Here is a 15,173-nt window from a genome sequence, read left to right on the forward strand (position 1 = left end):
ACATTTGTGGCTCCAGGAAACAACCCATTTTCAATAATCTGTTCTATCCTCTCTTAGTTTTAAATATCGCTGTTGTAGCAATCAGTAACCTGTGCCAATCTAACAAAGAAAGACCCGATTTTCCGAGCCTTTCTTGGTATTTGTGTTTCCTCATCCTGCCAGCATGCTGTCAGAGACTTGTACCCTAACCTCACCTCCCTCCGTCTACTCTTCCTTCTCGAGCCTCAAATTCAACGTGACCTAATCATTACTTTTATGCGTTCTCTCTTACCATTTTGATGTCCTGTTCTACGAGCCTTGTCTCTTCTCCTTGGCTTTTCATTGCATTCTGAAGTTACCCTGTTGCCAAATTGTTAAAACCTGATGGTGCTCAGGTATGTTAATTTTCTTATCTCACCCCAGTTTAAATTCCTATTGCTACACAGTCCAGCGAGGAACAAAAAATGATAATTATGACTTTCAAAAACATCTTTCTTATTCAAGGGATGTGGGTGTTGCTGCCTGGGCCAGCGTTTATTACTCATCCTAAATTGCCTTTGAACTGAGTGGCTTGCTAGGCCATTCCAGAGGGACGTTAATAGTCAACCACAATGCTGTGGGTCTGGAGTCACAGAGTCTGGAGCCAGACCAGGTAAGGGATGGCCGATTTCCTTCCCTAAAGGAAACCAGTGAACCAGATGTATTTTTATGACAATTGACAATTGTTTCATGGCCATGACTAGACTTTTTAGTTCCTGACATTTTTTATTGCATTCAAATTTTACCATCTGCCGTAGCAGGATTCGAACCCAGGTCTCCACAGCATTACTCTGGTCTCTGGATAACTAGTCCAGTGACAATATCACCTCACCATCGTCTCCCCTACAGAAGAATCTATGTTTCGAAATCTTGAACATCATTTAATCTGGGTCAAGATTTACAGACCAAATAAGCAATTTTGAACTTGCATGGCACAAACTTCAGTATGTGCAAAGAATGTTCCCTCTCCGTTAACTCACAATCAACTTTCCTCAGGTATGGAAGTTGGGATGGTCACCACAAGCTGGGGGTGAATTTGGTACAACTCTGCCTGAAATTCCGGTCGAGTTTCTTCAGGAAAAAGAAGTCTTCAAAGAGTTCATCTATAGGATAAACGTTCTTGGTAAGTGGCAAAACCTTAGGAGAAAATTAATCTTCGCCTGGTTTTTACTGGCTGCTGTTCATTTATAAACTCCTAGTTTCGCAAAAGTTCATTAGAAAGTGGCTTTCATGGTGTATTATGCTGTTGGGTTTTGTCCTGCCCTTGGCCACGTGCCAAATTTTGTTAATAATGATCAAGATTAAGTGCTATCTGCTTTGAAATTAGAGTCAGAAATACCTGCAGTACAATTGGTTTCTTCTGTTTTAGGCTGGACAAGCCGCACCCAGTTTGAGGAAACCTGGGCAACCCTTCTCGGTGTACTTGTGACTCAACCACTAGCGATGAACCAGGAAGAGGAAGTTCCACAAGAGGTACAAGCAAGTGGATGTGGAGCTTCGAGGCACACAGATATGGGGAATAAAATTTTGGGAATGAAGGAGTTGGTGCTGCACTGAACTGGCTACCTGGTTCACTTTCCCCATTCTTTTGCTCATCCTTCTAAACTGTTGTGTTTCTGACCTCTGCCATGTCTCTGGGTGCACAGAGCTCACTTGCTTTATGAAGATCAGTGAGATACTGAGTTATGTAGGAACATTGGGGAGTCCAGAACCAGGGGTTACGGTCTAAGGTTACAGGACAAATCATTTAGGACTGAGATGAGGAGAAATTTCTTCACCCGTAGAGTGGTGAACCTGTGGAATTCACTACCAGAATCATAGAATTTACAGTGCAGAAGAAGGCCATTCGACCCATCGGGTCTGCACCGCCCCTTGGAAAGAGAACCTTTCTTAAGCCCACATCTCCACCCTATCCCCGTAATCCCCTAACCTTTTTTGGACACTTAGGGCAATTTAGCATGGCCAATCCACCTAACCTGAACATCTTTGGACTGTGGGAGGAAACCGGAGCATCGGAGGAAACCCATGTGGACATTGGGAGAATGTACAGACTCCGCACAGACAGTGACCCAAGCCGGGAATCGAACCTGGGACCCTGGAGCTGTGAAGCAACAGTGCTAACCACTGTGCTACCGTGCCACCCCCGACCCGGGACCTCTTGCATTTTATAGTAATGGAAATTCCTAAACGAGAATCATATCCCTACCAAAGAAAGCATTTGATATTGTATGTTTTCAAGAAGGAGTTAGATATAGCTAGTGGGGCTAACTGTAACAAAGGATATGGGGGAAAGCAGGAACAGGTTGCTGAGTTGGATGATCAGTTATGATCTTAGTGAATGGGGGAGCAGGCTCGAAGGGCCGATTTTTTTATGCTTCTGATCAGCCATGATCGAGTCGAATGGCAGAATTGGCTCGAGGGGCTGAACTCCTGCTCCTATTCCCATCTCAGTGCCATTTCCTTCAAATATCGAACGGTGCCAACCCACCTCCACCATATACCCACTTCTGGCTTTAACAGGAAGTAGGAAAGGGGGTTGGCAGCCAGTCCCAGGAATCAAGCTGATCATTTAAATTATTATGACGAGGTTGGGAGCCTCTTGTTGAACTCTGTCCAAATGGGTTTCCCAGGTCGCGGGGAAATATGGCAGCTCGAAGGAGGCAAGGGCAGCTTCAGAGGCAAGCTAAATGCCTTTACAGCACTGCTTGTGAGCCAAGAGGAGCAAGAGTGCTTCTCCTAAACAGATCAAACTTGCTTCCTTCCTTACTATTGATACCTACTTTCACTTGCAATCAGACCTCACCCCTCAGCTGCATCAAAAAAAAACCCCACAGATTGGACCTGCCTTGGAAACTGACCCTGCCCCAGGATCTGATCACGCCATTGCCCCTCCAGATCAGGGATTGGACGCACCCCCCCCCACCAAGGCCAAGAACTCCCACCCCAAATATCCAATCAACACAGCAACAAATTCTTTCCCTGCACATGCCTCAGCTCCTGTTTCTGAGGCCTCCTCTCGAGCATTAACTGCTTAACAGCCTATTGGTTAAGTTGGCCTCTGGATGGTGAACTTGGTGAAAAACAAAAGGCACAAGCTATGGCGGTAAAACTCAACAATGTGCAGGGAAACTCCGACTTCCAGGTTGCTAACCAAAGCTCCCTCCCCTCCAAACGTACCTACCCAATCTGCACCAAGCAATATTGGGGCAACCGAACTAGGGTTGTAGCTCAATCCCCAATTTTTGCACCCCATCAAATGTAGCTCCATAGGATCAGTAACTGTAGGATCAGTGAACCCTTATTGGTACAATTCAGTCGTTATCACATCATAAAAAATACTGAATTAATAATCTCATGAAATTGATTTAAACACACTATTTAATACAGATTTTCAGTTATCATCTAGCTTTAATGGGGTTTCTGGCCATGCCACGCCAGTAACTCTGATGTGGCCTGCACTATAAGAGGAGCTATGCTTATTTATCGAAGCAGACTGGGCACAAGGCAGCAGATTGCCTGTTTTGAACTCTGATGAATCCAGAAGGGATAACTAAAAAGGAAGGTAACATACACTTGACATTAATCTCAGTTCTTAATTAGATTTGATGGACCAGGTGAATTTCCCAGCGACCAGCAGAAATTACCAAAGGACAGGATTTCACATTTTAAGACCTCCAGGGTAGCAAACAAACTAAAATCAACCTAGACTAAACATTACTTAACAGGCATCTGATACGTCAAACTAATGAAAAAGTACTCTTCGGTAAACTGATAACGCAATTGAAATAAACTACATAGAATGTTTTGTCTTTATGCCATGCTTCTGGCCGATGGGTGTAGCAATACAAGGTTAGTTCTGATTCATTTAAATGCATCCTTAAATAAGGAGACCAATAATGTATACAGTACTCTAGGTGTGGTCTCACCAGTGCCCTGTGCAAATGACATAAAACTTCCCTACTTTTGCAATCAATTCCCCTCCCAATAAATGACAATCTATTAGCTTTCCTAATTACTTGCTGTGACTAATTGATCACCGTGCCTCCGCAGGGCATGGATTGGACAAACTGCTGGGATTCCTGCTCCTGATTGTCATTCAGCATAGAACATAGAACATTACAGCGCAGTACAGGCCCTTCGATGTTGCGCCGACCTGTGAAACCACGCTTAAAGCCCATTTACACTATTCTCTTATCGTCCATATGTCTATCCAATGACCATTTGAATGCCCTTAGTGTTGGCGAGTCCACTACTGTTTCAGGCAGGGCATTCCATGCCCTTACTACTCTGAGTAAAGAACCTACCTCTGACATCTGTCCTATATCTATCTCCCCTCAATTTAAAGCTATGTCCCCTCGTGCTAGACATCACCATCCGAGGAAAAAGGCTCTCACTGCCCACCCTATCTAATCCCCTGATCATCTTGTATGCCTCAATTAAGTCACCTCTTAACCTTCTTCTCTCTAACGAAAACAGCTTCAAGTCCCTCAGCCTCCCCTCATAAGATCTTCCCTCCATACCAGGCAACATTCTGGTAAATCTCCTCTGCACCCTTTCCAATGCTTCCACATCCTTCCAATAATGCGGCGACCAGAATTGCACGCAATACTCCAAATGCGGCCGCACCAGAGATTTGCACAGCTGCAACATGACCTCATGGCTCCGAAACACAATCCCTATACCAATAAAAGCTAACACACCGTACGCCTTCTTAACAACCCTCTCAACCTGGGTGGCAACTTTCATGGATCTATGTACACGGACACTGCGATCTCTCTGCTCATCCACACTGCCAAGAATCTTACCATTAGCCCAGTACTCAGTCTTCCTGTTATTCCTTCCAAAATGAATCAGCGCACACTTTTCTGCATTAAACTCCATTTGCCACCTCTCAGCCCAGCGCTGCAGCTTATCTATGTCTCTCTGTAACTTGTAACATCCTTCCGCACTGTCCACAACTCCACCGACTTTAGTGTCATCTGCAAATTTACTCACCCATCCTTCTACGCCCTCGTCCAGGTCATTTATAAAAATAACAAACAGCAGTGGCCCCAAAACAGATCCTTGTGGTACACCGCTAGTAACTGGACTCCAGTCTGAACATTTCCCATCAAACCACCACCCTTTGTCTTCTTCCAGCTAGCCAATTTCTCATCCAAACTGCTAAATCACCCTGAATCCCATATTTTCTACAATAGCCTACCGTGGGGAACCTTATCAAATGCTTTACTGAAATCCATATACACTGCTTTACCCTCATCCACCTGTTTGGTTACCTTCTCAAAGAACTCAATAAGGTTTGTGAGGCACGACCTATCCTTCACAAAACCATGTTGACTATCTCTAATCAAATTATTCCTTTCCAGATGATTATACATCCTATCTCTTATAAACCTTTCCAAGACTTTGCCCACAACAGAAGTAAGGCTCACTGGTCTATAGTTACTGGGGTTGTCTCTACTCCCCTTCTTGAACAAGGGGACAACATTTGCTCTCCTCCAGTCTTCTGGCACTATTCCTGTAGACAAAGATGACTTAGAAATCAAAGCCAAAGGCTCAGCAATCTCCTCCCTAGCTTCCCAGAGAATCCTAGAATAAATCCCATCTGGCCAAGGGGACTTATCTATTTTCACACTTTCCAGAATTGCTAACACCTCCTCCTTATGAACCTCAAGCCCTTCTAGTCTAGTAGCCTGAATCTCAGTATTCTCCTCGACAACATTGTCTTTTTCCTGTGTGAATACTGACGAAAAATATTCATTTAGCACCTCTCCCATCTCCACGCACAACATCCCACTACTGTCCTTGACTGGCCCTACTCTTACCCTAGTCATTCTTTTATTCCTGACATATCTATAGAAAGCTTTAGGATTATCCTTGATCCTACCTGCCAAAGACTTCTCATGTACCCTCCTGGCTCTTCTTAGCTCTCTCTTTAGGTCCTTCCTAGCTAACTTGTAACTCTCGAGCGCCCTAACTGAACCTTCATGTCTCATCTTTACATAAGCCGCCTCCTTCCTCTTGACAAGTGTTTTGACTGCTTTAGTAAACCATGGTTCCCTCGCTCGACCACTTCCTCCCTGCCTGACAGGTACATACTTATCAAGGACATGCAGTAGCTGTTCCTTGAACAAGCTCCACATTTCCATTGTGCCCATCCCCTGCAGTTTTCCTCTCCATCCGATGCATCCTAAGTCTTGCCTCATCGCATCACAATTGCCTTTCCCCCAGATATAACTCTTGCCCTGCGGTATATACCTAACCCGCAGAACCCAGAAACACATATATAGGCATCTTTGAATTTGTCTGTATATGTGTTTCTGGAACAGACCTCTTCATTCACCTGAGGAATCGAAACAAACCTGTTGGACTTTAACCTGGTGTTGTAAGACTTCGTACCATAAGAATCAGGAGCAGAGTAGGCCGCTCAGCCTATCGAGCCTGATCTGATTTCAAACTTAACTCCACATTCCCGCCTATCCCCAATAACCTTTCATCTCCTTGTTCATCAAGGATCTGAAATATTCAAGGATTCTGCTTCCACTGCCATTTGAGGAAGAGAGTTCCAGAGACTCTCATCCGTCTGAGAGAAAACGTTCTCCTCATCTCTCATCTTAGATCTTCTAGATTTAAAGTAAGGGGCATTAGGTTTAGAGGGGATGTGAGGAAAAATCTTTTACACCCAGAGGGTGGTGGGAGTCCGGAACTCGCTGCCTGAAAGGGTGGTGGAGGCAGAGACCCTCATAACATAGTATTTAGATGTGTAATTGTGATGCCAGGGTATACAAGGCTATGAGCCAAGTGCTGCAAAATTATATTAGAATAGTTAGGTGGTTGTTTTTGACCAGGTCAGAGTGATGGGCTGAAGGGCCTTTTCTGTCCTGTCGACCAGTGTTCTTCAAACTTTTTTTCTGGGACCCATTTTTACCAACCAGCCAACCTTCGCGACCCACGCCGGCCGACCTGCGCGATCCACCATCTTCTCTTACCTTGTTTGCTGCTGACAAAAATGGAGGAAATGGTTTTGGGTCCCTTTGGCCCTCGTACACACTCCTCCAATGGAACCTATTGGATGAAGGTGAAGCCTTCTGGTGTCGGAAAGTATGGAGTCTCCATCTGTCCAAAGTTCTGAATTTTTCCCCTATAAAATTTATCAAATAAACCCCCCCCCCCCCCCCCCGAACTTGTAAAAAAATAAACATAAAGTGAGTAAAATAAATGAAAAAAAATGAATAAAACCCCCCCGAACTTGTAAAAAAAAATGAATAAAATAAATGAAAAAAAAATTAAATGAATAAAAACCACTACAGAACTTGTAAAACAAAAAGCTGCAACCGTTAAAAAAAATATCAGCCGCACTGCGCATGCGTTCCCGATCATCGTGCGCGCATGCGCAATGCGGCCAAATTCTTTGTTTAACATGTTCGCGGTCGCTTGCAGCCGGTGTTATGAAAAGCCGGCTGCTGCGCGGGGATTTGCGCGATCGGGAGCGCCGCAGACAACGGCTCCGCGACCCTCCCGGCACCCGCCCGCGGGTCGCACCCCCGACTTTGAAGAACACTGCTGTAGACCTCTATGACTTTTTTAAAATGTGCAATCCCTTTTTTTTTAAAACAATGGCTTGTAGTTCTAGAATCTCCCTCAAGATAAAACATCCTCTCCCATCCACCATGTCAATACCCTTCAGGGTCTTCATGTTTCAATCACGTTGCCTCTCACTCTTCTAAACTACAGTGGACAGCAACAAGCTGTATTAATAGTGATGTGTATTAGTATTGGTGCGGTTTTGATTTCAGTCGTGGCAAGGGTAACTGGTTGGTTGCCAAAATCTAAACTAAAGCAAAGCTATTTAGGGTTGATGTCAGGAACCGCTACTTCACACAAGTGGTAGTGAAAATGCAGAACTCGTCTCTCCTCCTCCCCCCCCCTGCCCCAAACAAAACAAAACTGCTGTTGAGTGCTGAGAGTCAATTTAAAATCTGAGATTAATAGATGTTTCCAGGCAAAGGTTTGGAGGATTACGAAGCCAAGATGGGTTGATACAGTTGAGATAGAAATCAGACATGTTCTTATTGAATGGAAAATACACTCAAGGGGCCGAATGGCCTCTTTGTGTTCCTGCGAGCTCTGAGCAGCTGGCCATGGTCACACCTTCGCTAACGTTTTCATCATTTGGATGTCTGTTTTGTGCCCTTGTGAAATCAAATTCTCTTTTGTAACAGCAGCTTCTTCACATTTTATTAAGGAGGATACGGAGAGGACTCAGATTAATATTCTTGCAGTTCAAGCGATAACATCCCTGGTGCTAAGTGCAATGTCCATTCCAGTGGCAGGGAACCCAGCCACCAGCTGTCTTGAACATCAGCCTCGTAATAAGACTCTGAAGGCTCTGGACACACGGTGAGTTTTAGGTCATGTCCAGTCACAGGCATGACCGAATTAACCCGCCAATTATTATTTTTTGTATCTGTAGAAATGCCTGTCATCGCAACAACTTGCATTTATATAGCGTCTTTAATGTCGCGAAACCTTCCAGGATGATTATTAAACGCAAGTTTATGAATCTTCACCTGTTCTCCTTGCCTGATTTTGTGAACTTTGCCAGGGTTTTAGGTGGAATACCTGTAATGCCTGTTGTTATTTTCTTATTGATGCATGTTTGATGGCTGAGCTGACACTTACGACAAACCCGTTCACAGGTTCGGAAGAAAACTTAGTGTCATTCGAGGGATAGTGGAGCGAGAAATCCAAGCAATGATATCAAAAAGGGACAACATAGCATCACATTACCCATATCAGGCGTGGGATCCCGTTCCATCCCTCTCCCATTCAACATCTGGTATGTTGCGCTCGTAACATTCAACCTGCCATTTAGCCATTGTTCTGTTGAATTTTTATTGAATTTCGTAACTTGTCTCTGGTAACTTCAGGCTCGCTTCAAATTATTCTTTAAGTGCTGTTTATGCTCAGAATGTGTGTGTGTGTGTGTGTGTGTGTGTGTGAGCGGAGGGGGGGGGGGCTGTGAGGGCACAGGAATGAATGATCTCCAATGTGTATTCTGCGTCGCTGGACCAAGACGATGCAGTTGGATCTTTCTGTAATCCATAGAGAGAGTTGCAAGTGAGAGCGCCTGATGGAGATGAGCAGCTGGATTACTTGTAATGCTAAGTTTTATTAAACAAAACTGTATTGAACTCGGCAATAATGTTTATGTTGGAATGTTTTCCAACATTGCCTGATGTAGAGAGAATTAAAATGAACAAACGTGGCTATAACCTTCCATTATAATTGTAGAATTGCATTATTTACGGAAACTGGTTTTACTTTGACTGTGTGTTTTTTTTTCACTTTATTAAATCCAGGTGCCCTGATCAGCCATGAAAAGCTTTTACTGCAGATTAACACAGAGCGGGAAATGGGGAACATGGATTATAAACTGGGACAGGTACAGTAAAAGTGTATGTGAGATTTAGTGTCTGTAGGTTGTGAGGCGGTGGACGATGTTGCAGCTTGAGCTCTACTCTGCCCCTGCCCTTCATTTGTATTTGTGAATTTTCACAGATAGCAGCACTGAGATTGCTGTGTCGTGATGTGGTGCAGCAGCTCTGATATTTCCAAACAGTTCATTTGCAGACCAGACCTGTTGCACCAACTGTAATTACCCAATTTAGCAAGAACCAAGAAGCAAATCAGTAGCCTAATATTGCATTTAACCACTGATCTCTGGATGGATTTGTATGGGATTTCAGCTCGGCTGTGATGCCTTCCATTGACGTTGATTGGCTAGGCTTATGGGTACAGAGTGGAATCGGGTGGGAAGACTGCTGCAAAACATAGGACTTTCAGAAAAGGAATAATACTTGGTAAATAATGAACTTCATTCTTGACGTTAAATTCATGAGATGTTTGTCCACTGTGTCCAGGTCTCCATTCATTCTGTTTGGCTGGGTAACAACATAACCCCCTTGAGAGAAGAGGAGTGGGATGAAGATGAGGAAGATGAAAGTGATGTGCCTGCTCCATCCTCCCCTCCAACCTCTCCAATTAATTCCAGGTTAGTCTAGAATTGCCACCAGCACTCGCTCCATATAGGAACTTGATTGCCTAAGTCCAGAACAGCCCCATTTGTCTTGGATACGGCAATGGTACCAGAGGTCTGTGGGATTGCAAACGTTTATACCCCTATTCAGGGGGAAAAAAAGAGAAATCAACCAGGCAACTAGTTTACAGATGATACAAAACTTGGAAGTGTAGTAACAGTCTTGAGGAGGACATATACTGGTGAAATATGTAGGCACAGGGTAGGTGAAATTTAACGCACAACGTGAAGTGCTACATTTTTGGTAGGAAGAATGAGGAGCGACAATATAAAACAAATGGTACAATATTAAAAAAGGCTGCAAGAACAGAGTCACCTGGCAGTGCCACTATCACATTCTGCATAAGGACGAAGGGATTGATTAAGAAGGGGAAAGTACAGTACAAAAGGAAGCTTGCAGGGAACATAAAAACTGACACTAAGCATTTCTATAGATATGTGAAGAGAAAGAGATTGGTAAAGACAAATGTAGGCCCCCTACAGACAGAAACAGGGGAATGCACAATAAGGCACAAAGAAATGCTGAGCAATTGAATACATATTTTGGTTCTGTCTTCACAAAAGAGGACACAAATCAGATACCAGAAATGCTGGAGAATGAAAGGTTTAGTGAGAGGGAAGAACTGAGGGAGATCAACATTAGTAGAGAAATGGTGCTAGGAACATTAATGGGATTGAAGGCGGATAAATCCCCAGGGCCTGAGAATCTGCATCCCAGAGTGCTTAAGGAGGTGGCTCTGGAAATAGTGGACGCATTGGTGGTCATCTTCCGGGATTCGATAGACTCTGGAACTGTCCCTGCAGATTGGAGGGTAGCTCACATCACTCCGATATTCAAAAAGGGAGGTAGAGAGAAAGCAGGGAATTATAGGCCAGTAAGCCTGACATCGGTAGTCGGGTAAATGCTCGAATCCATTATCAAGGACTTAATAGTGGAACATTTAGAAAGCAGTGGCAGGATCAGTCAGAGTCAGCATGGATTTACAAAGGGAAAACCATGCTTGGAATTCTTTGAAGAGGTAACCAGTACAGTCGACAAGGAGGAGCCAGTCGATGTGGTATATTTGGACTTTCAGAAGGTGTTTGACAAAGTCTCGCATAAGAGATTATTGTGCAAAATTAAAGCACATGGGATTGGGGGAAATATATTGAGGTGGATAGAAAACTGGTTGGCAGAGAGGAAACAAAGAGTAGGGATTAATGGATCCTTTTCAAATTAGCAGGCAGTAACCAGTGAGGTACCACCGGGATCGGCGCTGGGACCCCAGCTATTCACAATATATATATATTAATGATTTGGAAGAGGGAACAAAATGTAACATCTCAAAGTTTGCAGATCGAACATAGAACAGCCCCTTTGGCCCTCGATGTTGTGCTGAGCTTTGTCCGAAACCAAGATCAAGCTATCCCACTCCCCGTCATTCTGGTGTGCTCCATGTGCCTATCCAATATCCGCTTGAAAGTTCCTAAAGTGTCCGACTCCACTATCACAGCAGGCAGTCCATTCCACACCCTAACCACTCTCTGAGTAAAGAACCTACCTCGGACATCCCTCCTATATCTCCCCCCCTGAACCTTATAGTTATGCCCCCCTGTAACAGCTACATCCACCCGAGGAAATAATTTCTGAATATCCACTCTATCTATCCCCCTCATCATCTTATAAACCTCTATTAAGTCGCCTCTCATCCTCCTCCGCTCCAAAGAAAAAAGCCCTCGCTCCCTCAACCTTTCCTCATAAGACCTACCCTCCAAACCAGGCAGCATCCTGGTAAATCTCCTTTGCACCCTTTCCAATGCTTCCACATCCCTCCTATAGTGAGGTGACCAGAACTGCACACAATACTCCAAATGTGGTCTCACTAGGGTCCTGTACAGTTGCAGCATAACCCCAGATGATACCAAGTTAGGTGGGAGGGTGAGTTGTGAGGAGGGTGCAGGGATCCTACAGCATGATCTGGACAGGTTGGGCGAATGGGCAAATCAATGGCAGTTGCAGTATAATTTGGATAAGTGAGGTTATTCACTTTGGAAGCAAAAACAGGAAGGCAGATTACTACCTGAATAGTTATAAATTGGGAGAGGGGAGTGTGCAGCAGGACCTGGGTGCCCTTGTGCACCATTCGCTGAAGGTAAGCATGCAGGTGCAGCGGGACCTGGGTGGTAAAGCAGGCTAATGGTATGATGGCCTTCATTGCGAGAGGTTGTGAGTATAGAAGCAGGGATGTGTTGCTGCAATAGTACAGGGCCTTGGTGAGGCCACACCTGGAGTATAGTGTGCAGTTTTGGTCTCCTCCTCTGAGGAAGGATGCTCTTGCTCTCGAGGGAGTGCAGCGAAAGTTTACCAGACTGATTCCAGGGATGGCGGGACTGTCATAACACATACAGTGCAGAAGGAGGCCATTTGGCCCATCGAGTCTGCACCGACCCACTTAAGCCCTCACTTCCACCTTCTCCCCGTAACCCAATAACCCCATCTAACCTTTTTTGGTTACTAAGGGCAATTTAGCATGGCCAATCCACCTAACCTGCACATGTTTGGACTGTGGGAGGAAATCGGAGCACCCGGAGGAAACCCCCACACAGACACGGGGAGAACGTGCAGACTCCCCACAGACAGTGACCCAAGCCGGGAATCAAACCTGGGACCCTGGTGCTGTGAAGCCACAGTGCTATCCACGTCTGCTACCATGCTTCCCCAAATGAGGAGAGATTGACTAGGTTGGGATTGTTCTCGCTGGAGTTCAGAAGAATGAGGGGGATCTCATAGAGACTTACAAAATTTTAACGGGACTAGACAGGGTAGATGCAGGGAAGATGTTACCAATGATGAGTGTGTCTAGAACCAGGGGTCACAGTATGAGGATTCAGGGTAAAGCATTTTGGATAGAGATGAGGAGACATTTCTTAACCCAAAGAGTGGTGAGCCTGGAAGTAGTTGATGCTAAAACATTGAATATATTCAAAAGGTGGCGAGATATAACACTTGGGAAGAATGGGATCAAAGGCTATGGGGAGAAAGCAGGATTAGGCTATTGAGTTGGTTGATCAGCCATGATAATGATGAATGTCGGAAGGGCCAAAAGTCCTCCTCCTGCTCCTATCTTCTATGCATATGCTGGTGGATTAACAAAAAGCGTTATGCAGTGAGAATTTGATAACTCTGAATATCTGTGCAAAATGTGGGCTGACATCCGTCTGTTACCATGAGTCCCGGGGATCACAGGATTGGTAAAATAGAGAAAGCCCATCAGCTGATTAGCTTTAGCTGTTCCTGAATCCTGCAACAACAACTTGCACTTATAAAGCACCCTTTTATAGCAAAACGCCCTAAGGCACTTCACAGATGTGGTATCAGTCACAGAAGATGTTAGGACAGACGGCGGAAGGGGTGGGGGAGGAGGTGATGGGAAAGAGTGGTGAAGAAGCAAAGAGGTTTAGGAAGAGTATCCAGAGAAGAGCTCACATTTGAAGGCAAGGCTGCCAAGAGTGGACAATTAAAATTGGAGATGCACAGGATGCTAGTAATTGGGACTTTTCACAGTAACTTCATTTGAAGCCTACTTGTGACAATAAGCGATTTTCATTTCATTTTTTATTTAATTGGAGGAGTGCAGATATCTTGGAGGATCCTTGAGGTAGGGAGGGGGGAGACTATGGAGGGAGGTTCGAGGTAGGGAAAGGTCAGACCATGGAGAGAGGTTCGAGGTAGGGAAGGGTGAGACCATGGAGGGAATTTCAAGATAGGTGAGACTATGGAGGAATTTGAAAACAAGGATGAGAAGTTTAAAACTGAGGCGTTGGTCTACCGGAAGCCCAGTGTAGGCCAGCGTGCTGATATGCAATGGGTGAAGGAAACTTGATGCGAGTTAGGATATGGGTTGGATGAGCTCAACCATCTTCCACTTGTAGTCTCCAGTGTTCTTATGAACAAGTTGGGCAGTACCCTGCCTTCACATGATTCCTAAAGCACCTTCTACGATGTGGCACTCTCAGTAGTGCACTGGAGCATCAATTATATGCGCAACTGCCTGAGAAGCGGGAGTGCTATCACCTGAGCTGAGCTGACCTACAAAGATAGCACAGGTATGCGCACTGCTTGTCATCCATCTTCGTTCTGCAGAGATTATGTTTCTAGCATGTTTGAATCGCCGTTACTCTTTATCGCACTTTATTTCCAGGAAGCATCGAGCTGGAGTTGACATTCATTCATGTTCTCAATTCCTGTTGGAACTCTACAGTCAGTGGGTCCTTCCCACAAACACTGGGAAGAAAACCCCCGTTGTCCTGGTCAGTGAGGTGGTAAGATCGGTAAGTGTTGGATCTGATTGTGAAACGGGAATCTTTTCCAGCGCTCTGGACATTTATGTATGTCCTATGGTTTTCTTTTTCATGTATGGAACGATCTGTATGGACTGTCGGCAGAACAATACTTTTCACCGTACCTCGGTCCATGTGACAATAAATCAAATCAATCAATAGTGAACAGGAATTCTCTGTCACCTTTCCCTCTGCCCACATTTTGTAGAGCCACTGAGGCAAATTATACTGCTAAGAAAAAGCCAGCTTGTCCTGGATTGGGTACCTTGCTGGTCTTTATGGGCCAGTACCACCCCTGTGCTGAGAAAGAAAGAACTTGCATTGATATAGTTGTAATGTAGGAAATGTGACAACCAATTTGTTCACAGCAGGGTCCCACAAACGATGGTGTGATAACGGTCAGGTGATCTGTTTTTTGTAATATTAGTGGTGGGCGACTGTGAGAACTCCATGTTCCTGTGGCACCATTTCACTTTTACCCACGAGGGCAGCTGAATCTTGAGCCGTTCTCAGTTGAACTGTTTGCAAAGCCAAGGAGCTGGAGCTTGTGACATACCTGGGTCTATTTTACAATGTTATGGGGATACGAACGTCAATACAAGAATCTATCTAGCTTTGCCTTGAAAACTTACAAAGATTCTGCGTCCACTGCCTTTTCAGGAAGGGAATTCCAAAGACTCATGGCCCTCTGAGAGAAATTGTTTTTTGATCTGTCTTAAATGAGCGACCCCATATT

The 15,173-nt window shown here is 44.7% G+C and overlaps 1 protein-coding gene across 10 annotated transcripts in view; it reads left to right on the forward strand.

Annotated features, from left to right (window-relative positions):
- The window catches only part of htt (huntingtin), a 310,292-nt gene that overhangs the window by 266,967 nt on the left and 28,152 nt on the right, over nucleotides 1-15,173 (forward strand). For 9 of the 10 annotated variants that reach the window (XM_072515702.1, XM_072515706.1, XM_072515703.1 and 6 more), the window contains 7 exons: nucleotides 1,015-1,141; nucleotides 1,388-1,491; nucleotides 8,264-8,418; nucleotides 8,718-8,857; nucleotides 9,381-9,463; nucleotides 9,942-10,072; nucleotides 14,299-14,428. In XM_072515702.1, coding sequence (XP_072371803.1) covers nucleotides 1,015-1,141; nucleotides 1,388-1,491; nucleotides 8,264-8,418; nucleotides 8,718-8,857; nucleotides 9,381-9,463; nucleotides 9,942-10,072; nucleotides 14,299-14,428 — 870 coding nt within the window. Of the gene's footprint in view, nucleotides 1-483; nucleotides 632-1,014; nucleotides 1,142-1,387; nucleotides 1,492-8,263; nucleotides 8,419-8,717; nucleotides 8,858-9,380; nucleotides 9,464-9,941; nucleotides 10,073-14,298; nucleotides 14,429-15,173 lie in introns of those variants that run through there. The other variant, XR_011948987.1, reaches the window with a different exon arrangement.

The sequence above is a fragment of the Scyliorhinus torazame genome, chromosome 9 (genome assembly GCF_047496885.1).
Source record: "Scyliorhinus torazame isolate Kashiwa2021f chromosome 9, sScyTor2.1, whole genome shotgun sequence".
In the NCBI taxonomy this organism is placed as follows: domain Eukaryota; kingdom Metazoa; phylum Chordata; class Chondrichthyes; order Carcharhiniformes; family Scyliorhinidae; genus Scyliorhinus; species Scyliorhinus torazame.